We start from the raw sequence: 24221 nt of genomic DNA, 5'->3' as shown, positions 1-24221 counted from the left end.
TTAATGCATTCTCCACCCCATCCAAAGGGACCGGACGGGACGGGACGGCTCTGTGGAGCTGCTGCGCCCTGCCAGGGCTCATGACAGGTGGGGTGTTTTGGCACAGCTGTGGCCGTCCTTGGCCCGGGCTCGGCACAGGGACGTCCCGGAGCAGCACACCGGGGCCACGTCTCACACGGGCCGAGGCGGGGACAGCGCTGTCCCGGGGCCGCGGCGAGGCCCGCCCCGCTGCCTCAGCCGCGCTGCCCGCTCTCAACATGGCCGCCGCGCCCGCTTCCAAAATGGCCGCCGCGGCGTCGCGCCCGCGCCGGGCAGCTGCGCGCCGGGTGCTGCATGGCCGCGGCCGCCCCGGGCATCTCTATGGCAGCGGGCGCTGCCCGGGCCCGGCGGCGGGAGGATGCCCCTGGCTGCCTACTGCTTCCTGCGGGCCGTGGGCAAGGGCAGCTACGGGGAGGTGAGCCTGGCGCGGCACCGCCAGGACCGCAAGCAGGTAGCGAGGGGCTGGGCCGCGGGGCAGGGGCACGGCGGCGGGCGCGGCTCGGCCTGGGGGCAATGCCCGGGCTGGGCTGGGCGGGGATGCCGCCGCGTCTCTGGTTCGGCTGTGACCCGCACCCAGCTGAGGCCCGGCTTTGGCTGCTGGTCCTGACCCACCCTGGGCACGACCAGGGACGTGGCATCGTGTCGGGGTGCAGGTGTGACTACGGTCTGGTGTCAGAGTGGGGCTGTGACAATCACCAGCTGTCGGGCTGTTTTTGTGACCATCATCTGGTGTCAGGGTGGGGCTGTGACCGTCACCAGGTGTTGGGGTGTGGCTGCAGCCACCCGAGCTGCTGTTTCTGTTCTCTTCCCTTGTCTAAAAGAACTTTTAATAAAGGTGTGGAGAAGACTCTTCGCGGGAAGGTTTTGGTTGTGTCAAAGTAGAAGCACAAGCATTTTTGTTGGAAAACTGGAATAATCTGTCTAGTCTGGCCAAAGCAGAGGTGTTCGATAGGGAATGTGAGAGGACAAAGAAGTGGGGACGGAGAACATTGGGAGAGCAGTGCCACAGGAACCTGCTGTGTGAGTTTATGGCCGGGATTTTACTGGAGATGCTGGAGGAGGACTGTTCCCAGCAGGGAGCAGAGGTGTGTCCTTCCCGGATGGAAGCCCTCGTTCCCTGCCTGGAATCCCGAGGTGAATCCCTGTGACCCTGGCGTGGGTAGCAGTGAGGCAGGACTTGTTCCCTCCAGACCATCACCACGTGCACAGTCCAATGTCCTCAAAGAGTTTCTAACCCCACCTCATCCTAAAAGTAAACAGTGCATGGAGGTCACTCGGATACAGGTCCTTGGATTTCATTGAGGTATTGCTGGTCATCTACACTAGCAAGAGCCTTGCTTCCTGTTTGGAGTTGCATGATAAATATTTGGAGTGCTTTACTGTGTTTTATCTTTTGCCAGCTTTTACAAACTTTCTTCTCTAGCACGATGATAAGGATTTTTTTGTTCTGGCTTTAGCACAGTGTCACATTTTCTGTGAAAGAAATTGTGTCTTATTTAAGCATATTTGCTATTAACTGAATGCTGGATTTTTGTGGAGAAGGTCAAGTAGCTTTAAGTGGTTAAAACAAAACTAAATGGAATTCATACACAATTTGGTATCAAATAAGGTGGAAGAGCATTACAATAGATTTCAGCAGAGAATCTTGCCAGGAAAACATGCTCATTAAACTAAATATAATCGATGCCAAATTTAAAATAAGGCTAATATATGTGCTTTTTGCATTTTGGTGTGTATTTTGCTTTTTCCATTTTGGTGTGTATTTTCTAAAAGCTGCTGATATAAGCTTAAACGATTTCCATGCCCAAAGTTGTTGACTTGTCACACAGACCCCAGTAGTTGCAGCATTTCTATTTCATTTTGAAGTTAGGTGATGCTGTACACAAATACACACTCCTGGAAGCTTTGCAGCATCACAGCTTCTATCAGCAACACAAAGTCACGAGGTGCTGTGGGTTTCCTGGGTAATTGGTTCCCTTGGTATATAGGGGCATTTCCTCAGCACTGATTAAATGTGCTGGGCTAAATAATAGGTGCAGCCTGGAGAGCAGACACTGAAGCATCTCTGAGTATACTAAAATTCAGCAAGTAAAAATATTTTACAAGTTTTGATTTACAACCTCTCCAATAAGAGCAGGTGCAAGTGTAACCATGACATGATTGTTGTGTGGAAAGCTGATGCCCTAAAGTGATGTCCGACAAAATTTTCATCAGGATTAGGGCCAGGTTAGACCTAAATATTGGTGTTGTGGGTGATGAAAGTGTTCTATGGATTTTATTGTCTCATCTTCAGCTTCATGAATGTTTTTGCTGAAGCCTGAAATTCCTTAAAATTACATTAAATGTAGTACATATTAAGGAAGTAGATAACAACTTTTGTATGTAGCTTTGAGAAATTCTTGACCTATCTTAATGAAGAATAAAATAAATTTAGGAATGAGCATAAGACATTTTGTCTCTTTCAGATTACTTTCATCATTTGTTTGCACCTGACTGCATACTTTATATATATTTAAGTTTACTATTGATGTGGCCTTTTTGAGAGTAACTGTGGTACACAAACAGATACTTCAGGCTTAAAAGATGAGTGACAGCCACACATTTAAAGTGAGAGTGGGGAGAAAAAGAGAAATGTGAACATTAGTCAGAAGAAAGCAAAACACCACAAAATTCCTGAGCAGAGTTGTATTCAGGTGGATGAATGAACACACCTGTTCCATTTTTATGGTGTAAGGGTAGAAGAGAAGAAGTTCTGCATAACTTTCATCCAAACTGCAGCCTCTATGTAGATGAATCAGTGGATATTTCAAATACTGCATTCTGGGGAGTTCCCTAGGGCTTCTGCAAAGTCACGTTCATCTCTTACCATACACCTTGCCTTGTCTTTTACAGTATGTCATCAAAAAGTTAAACCTTAGAAGTGCTTCCAGCCGTGAGAGGAGAGCAGCAGAGCAGGAGGCACAGCTGCTGTCCCAGCTGAGACACCCCAACATTGTCACCTACAGAGAGTCCTGGCAGGGAGACGATGGCCACCTCTACATTGTGATGGGCTTCTGCGAGGGAGGAGACCTCTACCACAAGCTCAAGGAGCAGAAGGGAAAACTCTTGCCTGAGAATCGGGTGGTGGAGTGGTTTGTGCAGATTGCCATGGCACTGCAGGTACAGTGGAGTGGAATTTTGTCACTGTCAGATATAAACTTCATTTGACTTCTTATGTATTTAAAAATTCCGGCTAAGCTGCAGCCTTTGGATTTCTGTTTGGCTGGGTTAGCATCTAATTACAGTGGTTATTAGTACATTAAAAATGGATCATTGCAGTCAAATCAACTATTTTAAGTAAGAAATTGATGACATATTTTATGTCCACAGCTCTGTAGCACAGTAGACAGTGGTTGCCTTTGGGGTGTTTGCAACTCTTGTCTGATATGCTTCTCTGGTTTGAAAGTTTACATTAAATTTACAAAATGTAGGGTTTTTTGGGGAAAAAAACCCGCATATTCTTTCAGAAGAATTTTGTTTTCAGTCTTTTTATTGCTGTTTTTAATGGTAAATTTAGACTACTAATGCATCATTTCTATTAAGCCTTATCCTACTGTTTTAAATTTGTAATTGAGGGTTATGAAACTTTAAAGCAATTCTTACAGCAGTAAACACCAGACATAGATATTAACATTAAAGAATAAGAAATTGGACCAAAAATTCTATCTTAAAAGCTGGTTGTTGTGGTCAAAAATACACTAATTATGGGTACTGCTTGTTGTTTATTATGACTAATTTTCTTCCCTGTTTACACAAAGCTCACATTCTAATTTCCTCTGAAATGTTTTTGGACTAAGATTGTCAAGAAATGAAAGCAGCAGAAAGTGAGTTACAGTCTTAACTTTACATTTTAATTTCTCCTTTTCTGCTGATTTATAAGGGCCATGCAGGGAGATTTGGTTAAAGCAGTGCCAAGTTTTGGGCCCCTGCCTGTATCGGTCACTTTTAATGTTATTTCACCAATACTGTCTTAGCAGGTCACTCCTGACCTTGAGAGGGATTTCTGTGTTTCTTCCACTTTTGTGTTTTCTTTCTTTGACTTCTGTAATGAGATTTTACAGTTAGGAGTTGATTAACCTTATTTCTATGATTTTTCCCCCTAGTATTTACATGAAAAGCACATTCTGCACAGAGATCTTAAAACGCAGAATATTTTCCTGACACGAACAAATATAATCAAAGTGGGAGACCTGGGAATAGCCAGGGTGTTGGAAAACCAGTATGACATGGCCAGCACTCTCATAGGCACCCCATACTACATGAGCCCTGAGCTCTTTTCCAACAAACCCTACAACTACAAGGTACAGTATGACAATGTCATTGCTATTTTCTTAGGAACCTAATTACTTTATTTTTCTGAGATCATTACAGTCTTACTTGTACATTTTGGTTTCTTATTGCTTCTAAGTCTTTAATCTTCCCAAAGACCAAACAGAAAAAACAGGAGAGAGATTTGTAGGAACATTTGTTTCTGGAGCTGTGTTTAGGAATTCAGAGCACGTGCTAAGTTATCCCAACCAAGGTGTTCAGCAGGCTGCCTGTACCTCTCACAGCTGGAGAGACAGAATGGGAACAGAAATATCAGCCTGTGTTAGAGAGATGCACTTTCTGAATTTATTGTATACCAGACAGGAAGATTTACACTCAAAAGTTGTATTAGAAATAACAGCAGCATTAAAAAAAAAAAAAAGGAAATTTTAATGTGAGGAATAAGCAGTGTTATTGTGAATTTAAAATATAACAGAACAAAGCAAACATGTTCAGCTCTTGCTGTAAACACACCATAAATAGGGGTGTCTGTAATGAGCAAGAACTGAGGGGAAACCTCTTCCAATGAAAAAATCAAGATTTTTCATTTACAGTTAGGACAGATATTGTACTAAAAAAGGAAACAAGCGACATTTCCCCCAAAGATGGCTAATTTCTACCCTTCCTTTTGGAAAAAATTGGGGATATTTTTAAGGAAATAGTTGACTTGATCAAAATTAAAAATAGAAGAGTGAGACTGAAGCCAGAAGTTTGCAAGGTATTTTGGGCCTAATTAGCTCAGTGCCATTAAAAGCCTGTTTCAAAGCAGGTAACTAAGTCCAAAGATAAAACTTGTACAATTAATAAGAAGTTCCCAAACATTTTCTCTTCCCCTTTTTTCAGTCTGATGTCTGGGCCTTGGGCTGCTGTGTTTATGAGATGGCCACACTGAAACACGCCTTCAATGCCAAGGACATGAACTCCTTGGCTTATCGAATTATTGAAGGGAAGGTAAAAACTCCTGAAATTTTATGTGGGCTTGGATTTCCTATCTAGAAATTGAGATGATCTTTTCTAATCAGAAATATTGCATGGAGTTAAAAATACTTGCATGTAATATACACCATCATATGTAAGACTCTTGTTTTGTTGTGGTGGATGATGTGATACCAGGAGAGTTATTCCTTTGTAGGTATGGCTAGAGTTTCTTGTTACCTCTTCATTTAAGGAATATACTGAGTAATTTTCAGAGTTCTGAGATGACTTTCTTAATTTGCTTCTGGTTTTGTATAAACATTGCATAAAAATTAAATTACTGTGTGATGGCATTTTACTGTTATGTAAGATTAGATTATTTAAGTGTCTTCTTGCTTTGGCACACAATGAAGTGAAGGTGGATTTATTTTATAGAAATTTTTAAGCCTATTTACAGAACTTTTACTGCTCATATTAATAAAATTAGGAGGGCTTCTTAGCCACACACTTGGAATTTCAATATTTTGTTTAACATTAGGCAGTTGGGTAACTTTCAGCATTTGGACAATAAGTCTATTTTTCATACATATTTTTTATGTAGCTGATCATAATGACCACACACGAACGTTCTAGAAGTAGCCCCTGCTGATGAATATATTCAATAATATCAGGCTTCCCTTTCCTTTCACAGCTGCCACCCATGCCAAAGGATTACAGCCCACAGCTGGTAGAAATAATACAAACCATGCTCAGTAAAAAACCTGAGGAGAGACCGAGTGTGAAAAGCATCCTGCGACAGCCGTACATCAAACAACAGATTGCTCTGTTTCTGGAAGCCACAAAGGCGTAAGGCATTTTCATTTGAGTGATTGTGTGCAAAACATTCATGCTATTGTTGTCTTTTTTTTACAACTTTTCCTGGGTTTTGTAGCAGGATGAAGTAAGTTTTGTTATGTGCAAAACATATGAACAAAACAGATGAACATCAGTTTCTTTGAATTCTTTGAGAAATATGAGGGAATTATAGTGGAAAATATTTTCTTTCTGCAAATGCAGAATAAAACTCTGTAGTGCTAAAAAATACAGAATTGGTAGAAAACACACCCATTTCCATATGGTTCTTGAGGCCATTTATCATCTGTGAGTTGAAAAACCAATTTCCTTTTGATATACACTGATATAATTATTTTTCTTTGTCAGGTTTAGTCAGTTATTTTACAGCTTCCAGATAGAACTGACCTTGGTGCTCTGCAGAACAGGTGTATATTGCTGGCAGAGTCTGACTTGGGTTTTTAAGATTCTTTTTTGGAATTGAAAATGAGGTTGTTGTGCACAACCTATTGAAAAATCCCAGTATCTGATACTCTAGGTATGAAAGCTCTTTAGTGGAGTGGATTTTTTTTTAATTAGTATAATCAAAAGAAATATTTTAAAACCTTGTTGATAGTGAATGAATGACCAACTTTCATTTTCTTCACAGGAAAGCTGCTAGAAACCATAAGAAAGCAGTGGATTCTAAACCTAAAGACCCTTGTTCTGTCACCTCAGCAAAGAATGAATCTCACAACAGGAATGTTACACACCAAAACCACTCCTCTGAGCAAGCCAGAAAATACAAAGTTGTAAGATATGGGGGTTTTTACCTTAAAAAAAAAAGCCAACAAAACCCAAATCCTTCTTGCTTTTTCTAGATAAAAGCCTCAGTTTTATAACAAGTGCCTTGAGCATCCCTGAGAACATTAGATCTGAATCCCAGCAATGTGTAAAATTCATATTAGTGAAGGAAATGTTTTTAGATAAGAGTGGAAGTAATTAAACACCTGTGAAGCTAATTGCAAGATCTGTAAGATGTTGTAAACAACCCCTGGTTTTATGTGAGTTACTCTTGGAGTATTTGGGATCAAATAATTTTTCAAATACTTCATGACAAATGGTAATAGTATTTTTGCAATCAAAAATGTATTTAAAAACTAATTATAGTCACAACCAAAATTCTTTGTTGTTGAAATTCTTTCCAGTGGTTACAACAAACCTTTTGTAATAGTTAATCTTGTGCATGTTTTTTGTTTTCTGTAATAAGTCTGCTGTTCTGGATTTGAGCTTTCAGTGTTTAAATACTGAGTGTATGTGGTGGAGCACATCCTAAAAACTCTTGGTGCTGGTTCCTACTTTAGGGAAGAGCCAAGTGAGTACAACTTTGCTCTCATGGTCCTGGTGAAAAGTAGGTGTATTCCTTGTGTATAAACCAGTACCTGAAATTGGTCATTTGCAAATCTGTATCTCTTTAAAAATGTGGATTTTGACTTTTTTGAGGCTCCTAATCTGTTATTGATCATAATTTCCTTTCAGTTTATATGCTCTGGTATGTTCTTGATTTTCCTTAGAGAATTCTTTCATATGTGTATAAAATGCAAAGGATGACTTTTTTGTTTTTCTTTTAATCCTAGGATGAAGAAGATTACATCAGCAAATGTAAAGCCAGCAAATTTTATCCCTCAGAGAAACCAGCTGTTGAGTTGGAAAGAAAACCAAGCAAAAATGATCTGAACAGCTTGGGAGACTCCATAGCTACAGTCAGTGGAGTGAACATTGATGTCCCCCTGTCTGAAAGGATGAAGCATGGAAGTGACAAGGGTGGCAGTGAGAGGATTCCAGAGAATAATAAAGCAAAGCATTTACATGTTCCAGGCCATTCTAAAATAACATCTAATAACCCACCAATTCAGGAAGATGGACAACAGCAAAGAGCAAAACAAGCTTTTAAAGCTGAAAGTGTTGAATCAAAGCCATCTTCTGTTGATTCTGTAGAAGATGAGGATGACACTTTGAAACTCCTGCAGCCTGTATCAAAAGACCAAAAGCAAATTGACCTGGTAATGCATTTATGCTTATTTGAAGTGGATTCAGTGGCCAGCTCTTACAATTTAGAGAGCTGCTGCACATGTTTTTCTGTCAAAGTAGGATGTTACTGATGCAATTATTGAGATTCTTAAGTGGTTAGGAGCCTTGGGTTCAGATTTGCAAAGGCAATATGGTAAAGTAGTTTTGGGATTGTATCTATCTAGATGATTGGCATTCTGTTTTTACAGGGAAAAAATTTGCATTCCCAGCTATGAACAGAGAGAGTAAGAATAGTTTTGTAACTTTTGTTCTATGTTGTAAATAGGCCTGAATAATCCTCATTTGGATCAGGGGGCTAATTGGTGGTGATTGTCTTTTCACTGCATTTTGGTCTACCATGAGATTTTTAATGAGAAATCATTATTTGTTGTAGAGCTTGGATTCCACTGAAAAGCTGCTAGCACCCTTTGTAATTCAAGTAAGTGACCTTCTTTGAAGGTTTAGTAGCTAAAGATGCTGGTACAGCAGGTATTTTATCTCTCAAGTAAGAATTTATTGTGGTTGTACCTGTGCTATGTTAAGGTGGTTGCAGTCCAAATAGTAAAGGGGCCTGTTTTGATTTTTTTTTTAAGTGTGTTTGTGTAAATCTGGAGGTGACAGGTCTGCATTTTTTTAAAAATGCTTTTACTTATTAGGATGATGTCAGTCGTGGAGCTTCAGGAGATGTTCAGGGAAAAATGACCTTCCACAAGCAGCCTCACAGCAGTGTCAGTGAACCCTCTCTCCCATGGCAGCAGCAGCAGAAGAGAGAGCTTGCTGAAGGCTGCTCAGAGAAGGTGCAGATACTTGAAAAATACTTCTCCTCTCTCCTTTAAGACTCCTGTGTTTTTCCTCTTTAAACGTGGGACCTATTTTCTAAAAAAGGGTGGGTGTTTTAATGCTGTTCTTGTTTCATGTGTGTCTGTATAACTTCAGTGCTCACAAATGCAGATCACTGAAGGTGACTGTTAGAAGCAGCCTGAGTAAATCTTTGAAAATCCCCAGTACCTTTCAGGGATGAGGTGGCTGTGCCAGATGGGCTGTGCCTTTACTGGGTTGCAGTGTTTCCTAGGAAATTCCATCAGGACTTCTCACTGTTTGTGACTACGAGTCAGTACCTTTGTGGATAAGGCTATTTGTGGTGGGTAGTGCTTAGTAGTGCTTTAGAACAGATGTGTAATGGCTGCCCTGAGCTTCTGAGTGCAAACTGTAAGAAGAAAATCTTGGCATGCACACAGGATTGAGTTCCTGTAGTTCCTCCACGCTGAGCAGGGAGGTTTCTTTGGGGAAAGGCACAAGGCTAAAGAAGAGGGTGATTGGTCATTGATAACCTGGTTTTCCCTTTGGGTTTTGCTGTTTGGGGGTGGGGACAGTTGTTGTAAAGGCATTGGCTGAAAAATGGTCTGGGAGGAGGGGGATAAGATGTAGGGATGGAAAGAAGGGAAGCAGATGCAAGCAGAGATGGGGAGAAGGAAGGATCAAGCTAGGAGATGTGAAGAGGTTACAATAGGATTCAAAATCTCTGGCATCCAGCTTTACCATGCAGGAATGTCTTCTAGATTGCAGTGTGCTTAAACTTTTAATAAAAATATATATAAATTCTTGCTTGCTTCTCTGTCAAGTTCAGAGCAGTTTCTCCTCGGCCTCTACCTGTTCCTTCTGATGTGACCCCAAAGACAGCCCAGAGGGGTGCAGAGCACCCTGAGCCTGCAGATAGTGCCAAACTCAGCCAAGCAGCCATTCCAAAGGTTAGTGATGAAAACTGTCTGCTGGTTTTTATCTCCTTTCTTCTGAGCAGTTTGTTCCATGTGTGTGTGCACAGTGAGTAAAGAAATGTTTGGTAGCTTCCTCCTCATGGAAGCCCTGCTCAGTGTGGGATGAGCCTTGCTGAGCCTTGGAGGTCAGAAGCCCTTTTTCTAGAGTTCAAATTGGTCTCAATTGAAGACAGTTTTGTAATAAATAATTAAGCATTAAATAGTTGCTCCCTCTCCTTGAACCCTTGAAAAGGATTTTTTGCTTAATAGGTGATTAGGAAACAAAAGCTATGATGGTGATTGCAAATTAAGATCAAATTAACTTCCTTTGAAGGAGCGGCCCTTGTCAGCAAGAGAACGGAGGAGGCTGAAACAGTCTCGGGAGATGCTTCCCTCTGGTAATTTTTATGTTTATATGTTAACAGTTTATGTATAAGTAGGCTAATTACTTTTTTCTGAAGATATTATAACTTCTTGTCTGTTCTTCACTGCCATCCTCAGAACGGTGCACTAAGGAGCTAGTTCTGTGTTAAATAAAAAGTTCTGTTAACATGTCTGTATTTTTCTGCTTTTTAGTTATGTTCAGTTCTGTTCTGTGTTGACAACTTGCCTTTGAAATGTACATAAAATGTAGAATATTCACTTTCAAACAGGAGCGTCAATGTTTTCTATTGGCAAAATACCTACCTCCCTGCCTGCCTTCTGCTAGGTGATAGATTTTTTTCTGGCACGAACATGAAACTAATTCAGAATACACATAGCTTAGTTGTAAATATTGTCAAAATGTCCTCCTTCCAGTGGTTCCAGTGAGACAGTCATTAAATGGTGCAGCAGTTGAAGCAAAGTCACGTGTGGAAAATTGTGTTAAAGTTCCCCAGTCCTCATCAGATCCCAGTATTTCTCAGGTAAACTTTGTCAAAAGTATTTCTTCCATGTAGGAACGGTAATAGATGCCATATTTCTGAATTACTTACAACTATTAGAATTCTTGTTATTTATTCCATCTTCCCTTAGAGAAAGAGAGAAGCCCATTGCCTGTCTGATGATGAGCTGAGCTCTTCCACAAGCTCTACAGACAAGTCTGATGGTGATTCCAAGGAGAAGTAAGGATTTTGTTTAATACTGTGCAAGAATTTTCACTGCTATACTGGACCTTGACTTGGAGTGGAAAGAAAAGGCTTTCACACTTTATCTATGCATAGTGAGTGATTGCAGTATGTGATGCATAGAGGAAAACAGCCCCACTGAATTATTGTCTCTCTGTGACTGTACACTTTCCATGCTCACCTGGGCTGTGGGGTTGTGTATGGTCGTTTTGTGAACTGCAGCTTCCCAGGAAAACAATTTTCCAGCACCAAAGGAATCTGCTGTCAGGATGCATTAAAAGCACAAGTTAAAAGGTGCCAATGTGCATCCTTTCCACTGTAAATGAGGCTGAATTTATCTCTGATTTTTGTCAGTGTAAGCAGCTTTCAAAAGATGCAATTTGTTGCATTACCAGAGTCAGCAGTAGCCAGTAGGATTGTGGGGTTTTTGCTGGGCTCTGAGCCTTTGTTAAATGAAATAGTACTGATTTTGCTATTGATAAAACTGCACCACAACTAGGAATACTTATTAGGACCTGAATAAACTCACTGAAAGCTCTTGGAATTCAGGGTGGAAGTTGCATTATGATGGTGACTGAATTATTTATTCCTTCTCTCCTAGGAAAAGTATGAATGAAATGAATGACTTAGTGCAGCTGATGACATGGACACTGAAAATGGACTCCAAGGAGAACTCTGAGTGCTGTGTAACCTCCACCCCAGCCCCAGAGTTTAAACTTCATAGAAAGTATCGAGATACTTTGATTTTGCATGGAAAATCACCCGATGAATCAGAGGAATTAAAAATGGAAGAGATTCCTTCAGGTCTGTTGCTCTGGGATTGTGTGGTAATACTTAAGAGTCATCCTGTATTCTTCTGCAGAATATGAAAATTGTCTGTACTGAAAGTAATTACTACTGCACTGATTTTTTTCATTGCATTTTATTTTTAATAGATATGTCATTGGTCCCTTACAAGATTAGGAGAATGGTTGAAATTTTGAGATCTGATGTGGTGCAAGGATTGGGAGTGAAACTTCTTGAGAAAGTGTACAGAATCATGGAAGAAGATGATGAAGTGAAAAGAGAGGTGAATGTCTTCCATAATAAAATAGTTTAATTTCTTTATAAACCTAGATAAATGAGCAGGCTCTTTATCCTATTGAGATAGGGTAAACCTTGATTCCAGAAGATCTTTATGTAGTCATGGGCAGGCAAGGACCTAAGTATATTGTAATTTTCATGCCTAAGTTTGATTCTAGATGTAGACTAAGTTCAACTCCAACTTGTTCAGAAACCATCAGAGCTTTAGAACAGTACCATGGGGAAGGTGTGAGGGATGTAAATAATTTTATTCTGTTAATGTTTGCCTTCACATTACTTTTCTTATGCCCCTTATGTCCAAAATAAGAAATAATTTAACATCAATCCCTAATGGAGGTGAATAAGGAATACCTTCAGTTCCTTTGATTCAAAACTTGGTTACACTTACCCAGGCAGTATTTGATTTGTAACCTGTGAAGATCTTACATTTTAAATTTTTGGGTGAGATTTGAAAGTCTCTTGCTTTTAGACAACAGTGTTCATTTTTCTTCTCTCTCATCTGCATTGCCAAGCTTCACATGCTTCTTTGAGCTGAGTGATTTGGTATTTTTCTGTTAATATTTTGGTAGCATCTGCTTCTTTTCAATGCCAGTAAATGTTGTGGGTTTTGTTGTGTGTGTGTTGTAAACAGCTGCAGTTGCGGGAGCACATGGGAGACAAGTACGTCACTTACAGTGCAAAGGCTCGGCACCTCAAATTCCTTGAAGAAAATGTGAAGCTCTGACCAGAATCTTTTCCTTGGACAAAAGAACTGTTTTCTAGCTCCTTTGATAGACTGGACCAGCTTACAAAGCATGTTCATCCACTGATCTCCTTTGCTGGAATAAGGAGGTGAACTTGCAGGGAATGTTAAGAATTCATAGTAATATTTTTCATGTTAAAATGTGAACCAGGCTATCACTTTCTCAGAAGAGAAACTTCTGAGTTGCTCTTTAGTTTAGTTTAGTTCTTTTCTCTTAAAACGTTGCTTTCCATAGGGGTCAATACCAAGCTTTGTATACTAAGGAGTGTCAAAAAAGATTATGTTTGAATTTGTCATAGCAAAAGGTTTTTGGTATGGTCTCATACTAAATACAGTAACAAAATCTCTGCCAAGGCTCTGATGTGATAAACTATAATCTATTACATCAGATAGTTGTGAAAATTTAGCATGAAGAAACAATTACTAATTTTTGTGGAACTCAAGGTCCTCAGGTTGTGTCAATTGCCAAGTTCAAGTGCTGAAGGGGGCGGCTGTACTGCTTGTAAGGAGAGACTTTGCTCTTGTATTTTGTTGCTGAGGCAGTCACCAAGTGGGGGAAAGCATTTGGTGTCTGGATAAAGCAAGTCTGAAAATGTTTGAAAGAAATGCAGCCATGGTTACCATGGTTCCAGTTGGAGAAATCCCTTTGCCTTACAAATACTAATTCCTTTTAGGAATGAAAGTGCCCAAGACCAGAATCTCTTAGGGAAAAGATAAAACACTTCTTTTTTTTTTTTTTTAATCCAGAGTGTCTCACTACAGCCCTCAGGCATTATTGTGTACCATACCTACAGGAAAAGCACATGTTTTTTAAATAATAAAGAAGTCAAATGGAATTGAATTTTTAAAATAAATAAACCTGTCTCTTTTCCTGCCTGTAGCTGAAATACTGTAACCTCCAGCAGCTGTGAGGGAGCTTACTGACATGAGCCATACCTATGGATCCTGCTCACACACTACAAGCTCAAGTTACAATGTTTCAAGAGCAATTCTTACTTGTTCTTCCCAGGGAAATTTATTTTAAACAAAAACTGGCTCTCTGTATCCTCCTATCCTAGAACAGTTATTGTCAGAACTGTGGGGTATGTACCATTTCACAGTATTTGTTACAACCTGGCACTACAACCTGGCAAGACAACTTGCTTTACACACAGTTAGAAACATTTCAGTAGAAGTTCAGCTGTTTATTAATCTTTTAGGCTATGGCAACAGCTTAACTAGTATTCATTTTATTCACTGTGTTCCTTTTTAGTGAAATACTCAAGATATGACCTCCAGTAGCCTTCTGAAGTTAATCCCCCCCATTCCTGTGTTCCCAGTGACTCCCCTGAACCTCCAGACCCAATTTCCAGCCTTCATGCTCCCTGCAGAGCTTGGTTGTACTCCTGGATGGATACAAAGTACTGAGAAAAAACCCAAATGCTAAGCCAAGAAGTATTTCTCAATGGAAATGAATTGAACAAAACTTAACAAAGTAACAGCCTGGAAAGCATCATTTTTAGCTTTTAGAATGTCTCTTTGGCTTCCTGTCTGCTGCCTTCTTCTCTTCCGTGCCCGACTCCTGGACCGGCAGCCACTTGAGGGGATTGCGGCGGTACATGGGCCATGGAGGGAGCGTCAGCTGAGGGCAGAGGAGGCAGTCACAACAGGGACACTGAGTGCTAGGGGCTCTTCTGCACAGCTCCTTAGGGAAATCTTCACCCCTAACTCATTATCTATTAGTCCTTAAAAAACTCTTACAATTTCATATACATTATATTGCAAAGTCATGCTTAAGTTTGTGACTAAAGCACCCCAGGGTGTTGCAAGGAGGAGGACAGCACCCACCCTGAGGAAAAAAGGACTCCTGAGGTGACACCAGCATTCCCAGCACCTCCCACGTGCACTGAGACCCTCCCCTTATGTGGCATCACAGGTAAGTAACTCTGGGATGTTTAAGTAAGTAAGGAGCAGATGGATGATGATGATGTTACAGAATTACAGGGGCTTTTCAAAACAGTGGAGTGTGTGTGTGTCTTCAGTAGTGATTGGTCAAATTGTGCTCTATCTGAATTCTTGAGAGGTGTCAGAACCACAAGTAAAACTGGATTGGTTTTACTATTATTTACTATTTTACTATTGGGAATGCCCCATAGGAATGGGACACCTCTCATGTATAGATAAGTAATTACTCCTGAAATTCCATTCTGCCTCCCTGTCTCCTCAGGCAGCAGGGGACAGCTGCAGAATTGTCATGACAAGCTGCTACTGCAGAGAAAACCTTCCTGTCCTTTCTGTTACTAATGCTGTCAGCTGGACTTACTCTAACTTTTAATTGAAATGAAAAATGAACTCAAAAGTGGTGTTAAATTGCAAAAATTCTGCTAGCGTTTCAACAAAAGCACTTAATGGGCTGCAAAGCGTTTTATGCAGATCAAAGAAAGCACAAATATGTCTTAATAAATCTGAATTGCATAGCAAACATTAGTCTGTGCTTACAGCCCCTCAGTTTAGCAATTATTCCTGATTAAACAGTGCATGTATTTTTTTTGTTTGGGGAAAAAACATTCTTACCAAACATGATAAAGCAAATCCAGCCATAACTATGTAGACAGTCCATCCAAACTGTTCAGTGATGTATCCATAGATGAAACCAATTACCTGGAAAAACAAACATTTAAAAAAAATCAAACTTTAAATGAAAGAGAACATTTCCCATGACATGACTAAGATGCAGGGGGTGGATTTAGGTAGGAAAATACAGGTTTTTCAAAAGCATGTACATCTTTCAAACCTTTTTAAAAGTGCAGGCCAGCAATGAAAGTAAAAGATGGAAAGTAGAAAAGTTTTAATCCATGACAGTCTCTCTGACTTTGTTTAAAGTTTTTAGTGACTCCAAACAATAAAAATATTTATAAAATCAGAAAATAAAAATAGTCCTTTATGTTCTCACCCACAGCACTACTATACTTACTGCAGAGACAAGAATGATTCCTTGAAAAATCTGTTCTGCTAATTTTTGGCCCTTGTAGTCCTGTGGAAAGAGACACTTTTTAGTCAGTTATTCAAAACACAAACCTGCCCACTTAACTCTTTCAGGTTAGATCCTACAGTCTACCTGACCATGGGTTCTCAGCGTTTTTGTTCAACTTTCAAACCAGATTGGAATAATTTTTCTTACAGTGGCTGAAAACACCTCCTCTGCGGGCTTGACCACCACATCACCTAGAAACAGAAGCAAGCACTGTCTGATCAGGGTAAGTAATGCAAGTTCAAAATATCATTATAGTCACCTTAACACCTTCACTAAGTAAAGCTGTATCACCACAGAAGAGGGCACGGTGTGTGTGGCACCTGTGTTCTGGAGAAGGCTGACAGATCAATGTCTCCAGGGTGGGTGCCAACAGGATGGTGCACATTCTCTTCAGTGGTGCCCAGCACCAGGATGAGGAGCAATGGCCATAAACTAAAACACACCAAGTTCTCCCTCAACAAAAGGAAGAATTTTATGTTGAGGATGGCAGAGCACTGGGACGGGCTGCCTGGAGAGGTCTTGGAGACATTCCAAATCCACCTGGATTCATTCCTGCTCCAGCTGACCCTGCCTTGGAGGGTTGGACTGGATGATCTCCAGTGGTTCCTTCCAAGCCCAGCTAATCTATGTTTGCCTGACGTTAGAAAACTCTGGGAGCACACGCTGCCTTCTGTCCTACAGCAGAGGCAGGAAAGCACAGAGGGGCTTCCCTTACACAGACAGCTTCTTTTTACAGCGTGACGGTCCCAACTCGCAGGTCAAAACCCGAATTACAGGGATTCATCCTGCATCCCCCTAGCCGTGCCTCGTACACGGGTGTCGCGCAGGGGACACTGAGACCCGCCCCCGGCCGTGTGGCCGCAGTGCCCCGGTGCCGAGGCCCGAGCGGGCCCTACCATCTGCGTTGGGATGGAGCGGAACACGCTCAGCATGGCGGCGGCGCTTCTCCGGCGTCTTCCCGTTCCTCTTGGCAGCCGTCTCCGCGCTCCCGAGTAGAGCCCTGCTGCTCGCGGGGCGCGGCGCGGCCTCTCCGCTGCTACCGGCGCTCGTCGCGGCGGGGCGGAAGACGGCTGCTGAGCTGGCCGGAAACACGCCCCGTCCGCCCCGCCCAGAGCCCCGTCGGCCGGGGGTGCCGCCCCCAGCCCCGGCCATCGCCTCCGCGCCGCCGCCGCTCCGGGGCTGCTCCGCTCCCGCTCCCCCCAGCCCGCCAGGACGCATCTCCTCGGCAACGGCGGCTTCGCCCCGCAGGACCCCGGCGGAGGCGCCCTCTGCGGCAGGTGCGAGGCGCCACGGAGCCGCCTGTCGGAAACCCGCACTGACTCGGCGGCTCGCGGGCCGCCCCCCCGCCCCAGCCTCGGGCTCGTCTCACGGAGCCGCCGGGCGCCGCCGCGGCCCCGGTATCGCGGCGGGGTGGGCGCGGCGCGGGTTGGGCGCCTGGCGGCGGTCAGGCACCTGGGCGGGCACCCGCGGGCCGCGCGCTGCCGCGGTGGCGGTGCGGGCGGACGGTCCGTGAGGGGCCGGGGCGGTGCGGGAGAGCCGGGCACGGGCCCGCCGGCCGGAGCGGGGCTGTGCCCGCAGAGCAGCCCGGGGAGCGCTGTGTGCGCTGCAGGCAGCCGGCGGAGCGGCGCGGTGTGGGTTTTATTGTGGTCCGTGACCATCCCTGTGCAGGGACTTTCTGTCGCTGTCCCCAGCCCGGCTGCCGCGTGTCGCTGAGGCGCCGGCCCTGTCCGTGCCCGTGCCCGTGCCCGTGCCCGCCTCAGCCCCGGCGCTGGGACTCGCCCAGCGGGACGTGGCGTTGTGCTCCCAGGCAAAGCTCCGTGTCCCGCCCCGTGCCAGCAGTGCGGTGGTGCTCAGAGGGCTCAGGGCAGGGATTTTTTGGGCTCCCCTGGTGTGTCTGCAGCAGCGGGAAGAAGATGGTTCTGACAGATGTAACAGTCACAGCACAGTCTGAGGTGTTTTAATTTAGGCATTTCGCAAGCCTCTCGCCGTTTCTGCAGTTTTGCGTGTTGTTAAGGAGCTTTCTGTGTGTCATTTGGCAGCTCCTTCACACACCAGGATACACAGCTCTTGTTCTGACTTCACCTCAACCCTTAAGTAATGAGCAAGCATGTTTGAGTTTCTTACCAAAATTGCATTGGTGTTGTGTTTCTACCCCCTTCTATGACATGATGGTACTGCCTTCTTTCCCACTTTTTTCTCCCAGTTCGGATAGTTAAATAAATAGGTGCAACAGTAAAGAAAACATACCTAATTTTCCAGATCTTTCAGGTCAGTTTTGACTGGCAGAAGGAGTTTGGCCTTTTCTGTCAGTGGAGTGGCAAGATCTACATGTCTCCTTTTCATCTCTGAGACCTTCTTTAGATAGGTGATTGTACTGAGGGGGTCCCTAACACAAGAAGGACATGGACCTGTTAGAGTCCCTTCCAGTGCCTAAAGGGGCTGGCCAGGGACTTTGGACAAGGGCATGGATGACAGGACAAGGAGGAATGGCTTCCAACTGACAGAGGGCAGGTTTAAATGAGGTATTGAGGAGAAATTCTTCCCTGTGAGGGTGGTGTGGCCCTGGCACAGGCTGCCCAGAGAAGCTGGGATGATGTCTGTGCCCGTGGCAGGGGTTGGAACAAGGTGATCTTGAAGGTTCCTGCCAACCCAACCTGTGATTCTGTGGTTGCAGTTAGGAACTTCCTGAGACCATGCTCACTTTTTAAAATGTGACTTAAGAGTTTTATGTATGTCATAAAACTGACAGAGGGAAACACTCACTGCCTTGGACACTGAAGCTGTTGTGACACTCCTGGTGATAGTGTGCTGTGCCTCATGGAAGAGTGCACTGACAGTGACTGCTGTATTTTTTTCTTGCAGATTTGCAGGAACCTTATGCTAATAAAATAAGAATATAAAAATGACGTTAAGGAAAGGTGTGTATATATGTGCTTGTCTGATTTTTTTTTTTATCTTTTGTATCTGAGTTTCTCAGTTGTTCTCTGGTTATATTGATAAAGATTTTTCTTCTTAATTTTCAGTGAACATTTCCATCCTTATAGTGGCTGTTGTCATATTTTTGCTAGTTATTCATCATAACTTCCTAAGCCTCAGTGACTTCTTGAGACGGGAATTGTCAGGTATGTTGGGTTTTGTTTTAATTTAAATATATATATATGTATATTTAAGATTTGGTGGGAAAACACCTGCTCTGGCCAGACAGAACCTACCACGTGGTTTAGGTGAATGGGAGGGGAAAGTTAATGAGGTTATAGGTGTGGCAGAGGGGACCAAAGGCAAGTGCAGACTACTGCAGCTCAGCCTTTTAATACCTTGTGCTGTGTGTGAATATGTGTGGTTAAATGCGTGCAGTTTTCTGTAAATGTGGTGTTATTCTATTCTTTAGCATCTCAGATTCTCAAAAGCTGATGCTCTGAGTGTTTGATCCTGGCTCACTGTAATCCACACCTCAGCTCGGACATCCAAGTGTTTAGCAGAAAAATTGAAGCGTTGGGAATTTTAGTGTGGTAATAATAATAATATGTAATAATAAAAACAAGTATGTTGTTTTCACTCCCACAGATCCAAGTCCCTTAGGACTTCAGCCTATAGATTTCATTCCTGCAGCTCCCCAGAGGCTGGCAGATGAGTGGAATGACAAGGAGATTCCTGTGGTCATTGCAGCCTCGGATGAGAGGCTGGGAGGTGCAATTGCAGCCATGAACAGCATTTACCAGAACACCAGAGCCAACGTGGTTTTCCATATTGTTACTTTGAATGATACTGTGGATCACTTGAGGTAATGATGTTTTCACTGGATTCCCACAGCATGGTGAACTCTGTATTTCTGAGAGGGGAGCAAGCTGCCTTTCCCTGGAGCTGCACTCCCCTAACTCCCAGTCCCAGCAGCTTTTTGACAGGGCTGCTGTGGGAGTCCCACCCTTCCTCCTGGGCAGGTTTCAGGGATGGAAAAGAAACATCTTTTCCAATGGGCTTATATCCAACCAGTGAGGAGTTTGTTGGTGGAAGGGTTGTAAAAGGTACTTCTACTTTTCATCTAAGCAATTCAAATGCTGGCAATCACATTTCTACATTTTTATAGATTGCTCTTTGATTCTGGTATTCTAATCCCCTTCTGTCCACACTGATGGTTTTGGGAAGGGCCTGTGCTAACAGGAGTGTGTATTTCTGATAAAGTAAGAAGTGACCCCGTACCTTTCACATGTCCCAGGTGTGCAGGTGCTGACCCTGGACTTGCCCCTGTGGCCACACAGGACAGCACTGATGTCAGCATCAACTACAACCCAGATGTGTTTGTTGGGCAGGGAAGTGAGTGGCCACCTCCAGATCTGTGTCACTGTTAGCTGGGTCTCCTGCTTTTCCCTTGTTTTTGTCTCATTAACAAGATCTGTGCCTCTCTCCTGCTTGCAGGATGTGGCTGAGGAGCCCTCCTCTGAAAAACATGAGGTACCGAATTCTGGATTTTGACCCTCGTGTCTTAGAAGGCAAAGTACAAGTGGATCCCCAAAAGGCAGACACGTTCAAACCAGTGAGGATGATGCTGATTACTTTTTGCAATTAGTAGTTAATAACAATATATTTTGATGTTGGCTTTTGAACCCGGCTGAAGATTAAAATCAAATCTTTCTGCATAGAAGCAATCTTTCATAATAAAATTCCTAAATTTCAGTAGAATTAAATATCTAGATAGTGAGAGATGGATTTGAATATCTACATATGCATGCCTAGGATCATTTCTTGCTGCTAGCCACAGTGAAACACTGCAGCTGGCATGTCAAGCATGCCAACACCTCAGAGATGCAGATCTATGTGGAGAAATAAGAAATTCTTATATAGACCATTTTTAAAGTTAGTTTATCAATGCATATATTCATGGTAAACCAGGAATTGATGGAACTTATTATTTTAAATTGTAGGATATTGCTGCCTGTTTTACTTCCTCTGTAGAAGTTGTCTTGGACATTAATGCCATAGATAAGTGCCAAAAAAATCAGTCAATTCACATTTATTTGGAAATTTTTTAAATTTAATTCTCCACTTCTCTTGCTTTGCTGTTCTCACAGTTAACATTTGCAAGATTCTACTTGCCCAGCTTTGTACCTCATGCAGAGAAGGTCATCTATGTGGATGATGATGTAATAGTGCAAGGTATGGGACCTTTGTTAGCTGCCACTGGCCTTATGCTGAGGTCAGTATCTTATCTCCCACAGAACCCAAACATTTCTGTACAAACTTTGTAAATATGAGTGAATTGAGTTAAACTGAGTAGTTTTATCTGCTGTAACAATGGACTGAACAAAGCCTAACGTGGCACTTAGTCAGGATTGCTTTTGATTTTCCTGTGCTTGCTTCCATTTTCCAGATGATATTGTTGAACTTTACAACACCCCATTGAAACCTGGACATGCAGCTGCATTTTCAGATGACTGTGACTCAACCAGCAGTAAAGTTGCTGTCCGTGGAGCAGGCAATCAGGTTAGTTTTAGTCTTGTTCAGTGATAACAATACTGTAGATCTCAGACTTTTGGGAATGCTCCAAATGCTGAAACCTAAACCTAAATCTAAATGTGACTTTCCCTGCCCAAACCAGTTTTACAAATGGGACCTGCAGTTTCTGTTCAGGCACAATAAATTACCTGGAATTTTTGCTGTGCTTTACAATGAGAGCAATTCTCATTATGGAACAGTGGGAGGTCTGAGAACATTGAAGGGACAATTTTTAATTTCTGCATGTATAAAAAGTACTTTATCTGAGACTGGTACCATATTAATAATATGGTATTATTAAGACCATGCAGCATTCCTTAAAATATGTAGTCTATATAGTCATATTTTTAAAATGTTACACTTCTTAAGCTTTCTTTCTCTCATTTTAAAGGAAGGGATATTTAATATAACAACTTCAACTTACACCTGTCTGCTCTGAGTTGTGAATTTTTCTTTAGGGATTTCCCATATATTTTAAGCTAATTTCTACTCTCTTTTTTTTCCCCCCAGTATAATTACATTGGGTTTTTAGATTACAAAAAAGAAACCATCCGAAAGCTTGCCATGAAAGCCAACACCTGCTCTTTCAATCCTGGAGTTTTTGTTGCCAATCTGACTGAATGGAAATTACAGAACATCACTAAACAACTGGAGAAGTGGATGGCACTTAATGTGGTGTAAGTACCCCAGGCTAGGGGTGCCAGCAGCTCAGGGTTCTGCTGGTGGCATTTCCCTCTTGAATGGAAGGCTCTGTGTGTGTATCTCTGCTGCAAGTGAAAAATCAACTGATCAGCATCTTCTCAACTTGCAGAGAGGAGCTCTACAGTAAGACTCTGGCTGGCAGCATCACAACACCTCCCCTGCTAATTGTGTTTTACAAGCAGCATTCCAGTATTGATCCCATGTGGAACGTCCGACATCTTGGTACGTAGGAAGCGTTTGTGATGCTGCTCCCCCAGGGTGTTTTTCCAGGGCTGTAGCTGGACATCTTGTTCATGATGTAGCAAAGTGGGCTTTTATTCCCCCATTCTGTCCTTTGTTCTTTAGGAAAAACAGCTTTGCAATTCCATCTTAGGGCTTGTGGGCCTGAGTCTTTCTCAAACTGCTGGGGGTTAGTTCTTGAACTGACTTACTCAAAATCCTTTTAATTTTCCACCAGTATATTGTATCTGATGTGATCCAAGGTGTTTCTTCCAAAACTTTAGAGAAGGGCAGATATTCATGTCTGTTCTACTGGTGAAACCCCAGTGCTGGGAGAGCTTTTTCAGGTTATGTTTCTGATGAACAATACATAGGCTGCTGAATTCATCTGGGTGTTAATTGGATTTTAAAGAACTTGGAAGTTAAGGCAATGTAGGAAAATAGACGCAGATCAAAGTGACATTTAGTTGCACCTGATTGTTTTTCACTTTGCTCTTACTTCTGCTTCCCCTATTACCTTCTTTCCCCATAAATGATAAGATTTCCTTTGTTAAATCCTTTGTTTTGAAGTTAATGTTTTGCACGTTGCTGTTTTGGTTGCCTTTTTTTCAAACACTAATGCTTCTCTTTCAATTGAAGGGTCTAGTGCTGGGAAAAGGTACTCTCCTCAGTTTGTGGAAGCTGCCAAGCTGCTCCATTGGAATGGACATTTCAAACCCTGGGGAAGAACAGCTTCCTATGCTGAAGTCTGGGAGAAGTGGTATGTCCCTGACCCTGCAGGCAAGTTCAACCTGATCCGCAGACACTCGGAGGCCTATGAAGCAAAGTAGAGTCCATTTGAATAAATGATGACATTTTCTCAGGAACTTCTGGAGCCAAGCAGAATATTTTTCTTTAAGCCAACCTGTATTACAGAGCCAACCCTGCCTTCTGGAGCACAAGGTGGTGCACTTGTTCAGCTGCAGTTCTGAAATGCACAGGTCCAAAGGAGGTTCCTGTCACCTGTGTGACACAAGATGCTACTCCAGCAGCACTACAGAAAACAAGGGAAGATCTCCACAAATGAGCACTTTTTTGTCATTTCAGTTGTATTCTCCTGCTCCTTACTACAGGTCTTCAAACGGGGGATCATTTTTGTCAATTACAGAAACAAAGTTTCTAAGAACAAGATAGAAATTCAGCTGGTGCTTGCACCAGCAAATCTTGCACAGCAATGTACTGTAATTAAGAGCTGCCTGGGTTTTGTTTTGTTATTTGTTTTGTTTTGTTATCCTGTGAAATAACTCCCTCAACAACCCTTCCTTGCATGAAATCTCCACCCAACCATTTCTCTTCAAGTCTTTCTTACAGAATTCTGCAAAATTGAATCCTTTTTGAAAGATTAATCCTTTGAGTATTATTTCACTATGCAAAATGGTTTTAACTGCCAGTGAACACTAAACCAATTTTTTTTTGGAAAGTGGTGGATGAAACTTTGTTTAAAAATAAAGCTAATTGTAACATGCTGACTCCAGCCTCAGGTAAATGGCACTCTAATTCCAGTCTTGATACAGGAAGTGTTTCCTTTGTGAAAAGTAGCAAGTGATTAAAGCCAAAGTCAATTATCTGGTCTTTGTGAAAGCAGTCGAATTCTAAAATAGTACAAACTACTTATTTTGGGGACCAGACTGTATTAATTACAGATTAACTTTGTTATTGTTGAGTCCCTCATAGTTCTCTCAAGTGAGCTACACTGCTATAGTTTTTCCTGTTGTGCTTTTCCCCATCTGGGAACTCATCAGATGAGATGCCTGTGACCTCTGCAGCCAGCTGCCCATCACCTGTGCTAAGGTAAGTTGGTGTTTTTTATAGTTGTATTGTTGGGTGATAGTTATTATTACCTGATGTATCCCAGCAGCCGCTGTGCCAACTACTCCATTTAACAGAGGTTT

General features: G+C 42.5%; 3 protein-coding genes across 4 annotated transcripts; 2 read left to right on the top strand and 1 right to left on the bottom strand.

The window, feature by feature from the left end:
* The first annotated feature begins 237 nt into the window (after nt 1-237).
* NEK4 (NIMA related kinase 4) lies at nt 238-13736 on the top strand. The gene is made up of 16 exons (XM_071439895.1): nt 238-490; nt 2932-3198; nt 4182-4379; nt 5230-5337; nt 5993-6147; nt 6782-6923; nt 7749-8174; nt 8576-8620; nt 8838-8978; nt 9804-9929; nt 10270-10333; nt 10734-10840; nt 10950-11038; nt 11643-11845; nt 11977-12110; nt 12756-13736. Exons 1-16 carry the CDS (start codon nt 398-400, stop codon nt 12846-12848), a joined length of 2391 nt encoding a protein of 796 aa, XP_071295996.1. The 5' UTR covers nt 238-397; the 3' UTR covers nt 12849-13736.
* SPCS1 (signal peptidase complex subunit 1) lies at nt 12354-17097 on the bottom strand. Of its 2 annotated transcripts, XM_071439893.1 has the most exons (5): nt 16776-17097; nt 16027-16070; nt 15820-15879; nt 15420-15506; nt 12354-14487 (listed from the first exon to the last, which is right to left on the bottom strand). In XM_071439893.1, the coding sequence occupies exons 1-5, from the start codon at nt 17095-17097 to the stop codon at nt 14365-14367; spliced, it is 636 nt and encodes a 211-aa protein (XP_071295994.1). In that variant the 3' UTR covers nt 12354-14364. The 2 variants fall into 2 exon arrangements, with proteins under 2 accessions (XP_071295994.1, XP_071295995.1); XM_071439894.1 differs by lacking the exon at nt 16027-16070 and having other exon boundaries at nt 16776-16976.
* GLT8D1 (glycosyltransferase 8 domain containing 1) lies at nt 17016-23798 on the top strand. The gene is made up of 10 exons (XM_071439891.1): nt 17016-17156; nt 18742-18797; nt 18903-19001; nt 19444-19660; nt 20293-20410; nt 20946-21030; nt 21245-21357; nt 21880-22046; nt 22181-22293; nt 22930-23798. Exons 2-10 carry the CDS (start codon nt 18782-18784, stop codon nt 23118-23120), a joined length of 1119 nt encoding a protein of 372 aa, XP_071295992.1. The 5' UTR covers nt 17016-17156; nt 18742-18781; the 3' UTR covers nt 23121-23798.
* Nucleotides 23799-24221: the final 423 nt, after the last annotated feature.

The sequence above is a fragment of the Agelaius tricolor genome, unplaced genomic scaffold (assembly GCF_023055355.1).
Source record: "Agelaius tricolor isolate 1412-34295 unplaced genomic scaffold, bAgeTri1.0.p SCAF_14, whole genome shotgun sequence".
Taxonomy (NCBI): domain Eukaryota; kingdom Metazoa; phylum Chordata; class Aves; order Passeriformes; family Icteridae; genus Agelaius; species Agelaius tricolor.
This window is presented reverse-complemented; position numbering and strand designations above follow the sequence as displayed.